General features: G+C 42.2%; 1 protein-coding gene across 1 annotated transcript; it reads right to left on the minus strand.

Annotated features, from left to right (window-relative positions):
- Positions 1 to 234: 234 nt before the first annotated feature.
- LOC103699303 (G-type lectin S-receptor-like serine/threonine-protein kinase At4g27290) lies at positions 235 to 4,236 on the minus strand. Its single transcript, XM_088701416.1, has 7 exons — positions 2,677 to 4,236; positions 2,439 to 2,545; positions 2,139 to 2,267; positions 1,526 to 1,736; positions 1,199 to 1,436; positions 953 to 1,103; positions 235 to 821 (listed from the first exon to the last, which is right to left on the minus strand). The coding sequence occupies exons 1-7, from the start codon at positions 4,019 to 4,021 to the stop codon at positions 513 to 515; spliced, it is 2,490 nt and encodes an 829-aa protein (XP_088557542.1). The 5' UTR covers positions 4,022 to 4,236; the 3' UTR covers positions 235 to 512.
- Between the last annotated feature and the right edge of the window lie 203 nt (positions 4,237 to 4,439).

A 4,439-nucleotide genomic window follows, 5' to 3' on the forward strand; every position in this document is an offset into this window, starting at 1 on the left:
CTATTTTCTATTGTGTTCCTGAAGCTAAAGGAGCATGCTGTTTCAGCCCTGGTCCATGGTGCCCTGGAACTTGAGGTTGGAAATCTAAAGAGCTCGGCAAAGAAATCTTGGCCACAGAAGGAACATACGAAGTATAATGTTCAATGCACCTATATGCATTCAAACACCTTTCTAATGCCAAGTGTCCGCACATCCCTGATGATTTGAACTATGATTTCATTCTTTGTTTGACTATTTGTTTTTTTTTTCTTTTCTCTTTTGTAGGTAGGCTATTAGGCAAAGATCTCCAGCAGATTGTTTCCAAGATATAACACACATATTTGAAATCTGTGCCTACATTGAACTGAAACCTTCAATGATGAACCATGGACTCACTTGCGACTCGCACAATTACACAGGCACCATCATTATCAGGAATTTACGATTTTGCAACTCATTCAAGCTTTTCTTCGTTGGTGGTGTTCCCACTTGCATTTAGGTTGATGTAATAGAATTACAAAACTGAAATCGTACTACCGACCATCTGGAAACGTGATGGTTAGATTATTTGGAGAACAGCTTCCGTCCATTTTTGATGGTAAATCTCCTTCGGTTGCAATTCTAACAGTGAAGAAACCAGGCTGTTTAGGATCTGGAAAGGCTGAACTTTCTCTAGCAAGCATAGCAACCACATCCGACATAGTGGGTCGGTCAGTGGCGTTATCTTGCACGGACATTAGTGCCACATGAATGCATCTTGATATCTCATGTCTGGGACACTCATCAGCTAATGTTGGATCTATAAGCTCCAACCATTTACCCTCTTTCCATAACTCCCATGCCTGACACAATTCCACTAATTAGCTGATGAGAGAACAACTTGATGTTTTTGAGATAGGAGAACAAATGGATGTTGCTCTAAATAAAAAAAAAAGAGGCAATGATGATAGTATTTATAGGCTTGGATACTTACAAATCCTAGGAGGTTAAGAGAGTTGCCATATTGATGAAATCCAGCGTTTCTCTTTCCACTTACAATCTCTAAAAGCAAGACTCCAAAGCTAAAGACATCAGACTTGATAGAGAAAAGACCCTCTGCAGCATACTCTGGAGACATGTAGCCGCTGAAAAACAAAATTAAGCCATATATATCTCATTTGTCAGTAACAACATTGCAACCCTGCTGTCTTATGCATTCGTAGAACTGGAATATACTTACTATGTGCCAACTATTCTGTTTGTGTTTGCTTGGGTTTCATTTGAGGCAAAAATTCTAGCCAGGCCAAAATCAGATATTTTAGGGTTCATATCCGCGTCCAGGAGAATGTTGCTGGCTTTCATATCCCTATGGATGATTCGCAGTCTAGAATGCTTGTGAAGATAAAGAAGGCCTTGAGCAATCCCTTCAATGATCTGCAAGCGCCTGCCCCAGTCCAATAGTGCTCCTCTGGCCGCATCTAAGTAAAACATGATTCAGAACAGTCATACATTTCCCAAGAGAGGAACACAGAAAAGTTAACATAGCGAGTTACTAGCGATAACAAACCAAAAAGGAAGAAGTCCAAGCTTTTGTTTGGCATGTACTCATAGATCAATATCTTCTCTTCTCCTTGCATGCAGCAACCCAAAAGCCTCACTAAATTTCTATGCTGAAGCTTGGCTATAAGAAGAACTTCGTTCTTAAACTCCACCAGTCCCTGTCCTGAGTGTGCAGCTAGCCTTTTTACTGCTATCTCATGCCCCTCTGGCAGTTGGCCCTGAAATAAGGCATCTCTTAACTAGATAGATATACATAGAGCGAACTTGCAAAGTTGTTTTCATATTTCAAGGCTAAGAGGACAAGACTAAAGAAACACTTGGAGACAATTATGGTTTTTACCAATTAGTTTAACGCAAACCAGTGATACAACAGGTCCTGAGTTCAAAATGAGCTCAGTTTGAAACAGGGATGTGCATATTTACCTGTCACCTACTTCTGTTAACTGATATCGTTCATCCTTAATTAGGATGAAGACTAGTAAATTCTGGGTGATCCTACACGGATGATGCAAATAATGGTAGAAAGCAAGATAATAACAAAGGTACGGTGATGCGGAAAATATATGGTCTTTAGGAATTCCTATTTTCTTATGGTAATGAGACTGCTTCATAAATCTTACCTTATACACGGGTCCAAACCCGCCCTCTCCAAGTTTATTTTCAGCTGAGAAGTTGTTCGTGGCATCTGCTATGCGAGAGAAATGGAACAACGAGAACTCTGGACCACCCTTGTCCTCAGTTTCCCCAAGCTATGCCATTGCTCATTGTGAATAAAGATTGCTTCTCATACGGTCTCTTGATTCCTAATTTGTATGCCCGAAAAAGTATTTTTGTTTTAGCTATATGTGCCTAAGTAATGTAACCCATAATTTTGTGCAAACGTTACCTCTTCGCCGCCTTTTTATCCTCAGAAAACAAACCAGCAAGCATACAATGAACAATGTGAAAGATGCTGTTACAGTGATAATAATCAAGAGATGCCTCTTCGCCGTTTTTTGCCATGCATTTGAAAGAAAGACTATTTTATCTGTTTATATCATTTATTTCAATAATGTTCAAAATCAAACCAAGCTTGAATTAGCTACCATAAATGATCAATCTAAATAACATTTTATTTTGAAGTAAAAAATTTGGTTGAAGCCGATTGTTCAAGTCAACCTTGTGCTATGTGTCCATGTCCAAGCAAACCTTGAAGATCTAGTTTAGCGACAGCTAATTTATAATTTAAAGCATTAGGCATTTGCTTTGCACCTCCAGATGCAGCAAGGCGAAGATAAAGAGTTCCAACTCCAATGTCCGTGCCATTTTCCCGCAGATTTTTAAGGTCCCCGTACCACAAGTAACAGTCTTTGGAAAAAGCATATGCATTACATGAGCAGTTATTCAAACAGGCCATTTTACATTCTTCAGGCTTTCCAATATCCAAATTAACTGGATCTGCGGGAAACTTCACATGAGTCATGTCAAGAAACGCATCCTTCTCTCCTCCAGCCTTGTTGCATTGCAAGCTGGTTTTTCTGATGCACCCTTGGCTCCAATCTGCATTGGTCCAATCTGCCAAAGACGCTGGCTCAAAGCCCTCCAAGCAGTGACAGAAGGGCGAGCTTTGGTCATTGCAGACTCCAAAAGAGCCGCATAGATTGTACACATCACACTGGGGTCTTGGCTCCGACCAGAACAGGATCCATTCTTGAGATTCCTCTAGCCAAGTCAGTTGCTCGATTAGCCCTGAAATATCCATTCTAAACCTTGAAATGATGCCTTCATGTTTGACATGGTATGTGAAGTATGATTCATCGTTGCTGGTAACAAATTCAAAATTCATTGTGCCGGCCAACTTTGGAGCAAGGCTGAATTCCCGGCCGTTCCAAACCCCACTTGTCCAGTAGATATTCCCCTTCTGCCAGTACAAGAGTTGTGCCGTGCCATTGGGATCGATCCCAAAAGAAAAATTCCCAGGGGCAGGGTCATCGAAGCTTTTCCATGAGGTCAGCAACCGGTTTAGCCCATCCCTACAAACAAGCTTCATGCCAGGGAGGAGAGTGTCGGTAGGATAATCAAAACTCTGCCAGAAGATCCGTGATAAATTATTGGCGTCCCTCAGAACAAGATTGCCTGAATCCAAGATGGTGAGTGCCTTGTTATTTGTTCCAGAACCAGAAGCTACTGTTGATGAACTCCCTCTGCTATCGAAGATCATCAGATCCCCGTTATCGCTGAACGTAAGCAAACCGGAGGTATCGGTGACCGGACTGTCTCTATTTGCAGTCCATACTATAGTCTGTTCCGGAATCTGGTGATACCATATGCCAAGATAGCGGGTGCTCGAATTGGCGGGGCTGAAGAAACCGAGTTCGAAGGTGTTGCCGGCAGACACAAGTGTCTGTCCATCTCTTATGGATTGGGTTGGCAGTAGAGTGTCTGTTGAGTGAGAGAATTCAGCTGAAAACATGGTAATAAACATGAGAAAAAGAAGCACGGCACAGCTTCTTTTGCAGGCCATGATTGGATAAACGAAGATGAGGCTCCGATACGAAGAGTAGATATGCCTCTCACCGAAGATGGTGGGACGAAATGGGTTAGCGATAGGGAAATTTGATCATGAAAGTTGATAGGATCAAGAAGATGAGAAAAACAGAACAAGGAAAAAGACTTTTCAGGAATAAGGCAGAGTCAACGCGCTATCTTGGTCACGGTCCATGGTGTCCCACAACCCAGAGGTAGGTTTGGTAATGCATGACCATTGGCCGATGATCTTAGATTTGGAAGGGGAGTCGGCTCCAACAGCCAAGGCGGACGACAAGGAGGCCCTCTCATGAGACCGGGAGCACCAGTGACAAATAGGCGCGAATTGTTTGGATAGCAACTTCGCTTTTCCTTCCGGTAAAGATGACACCAGTTATAGTTCTCGGGGACCGAAA

Source organism: Phoenix dactylifera, chromosome 1 (assembly GCF_051530095.1).
Source record: "Phoenix dactylifera cultivar Ajwa chromosome 1, Ajwa_hap1_PhDact_Kaust_v1.1, whole genome shotgun sequence".
NCBI lineage: Eukaryota > Viridiplantae > Streptophyta > Magnoliopsida > Arecales > Arecaceae > Phoenix > Phoenix dactylifera.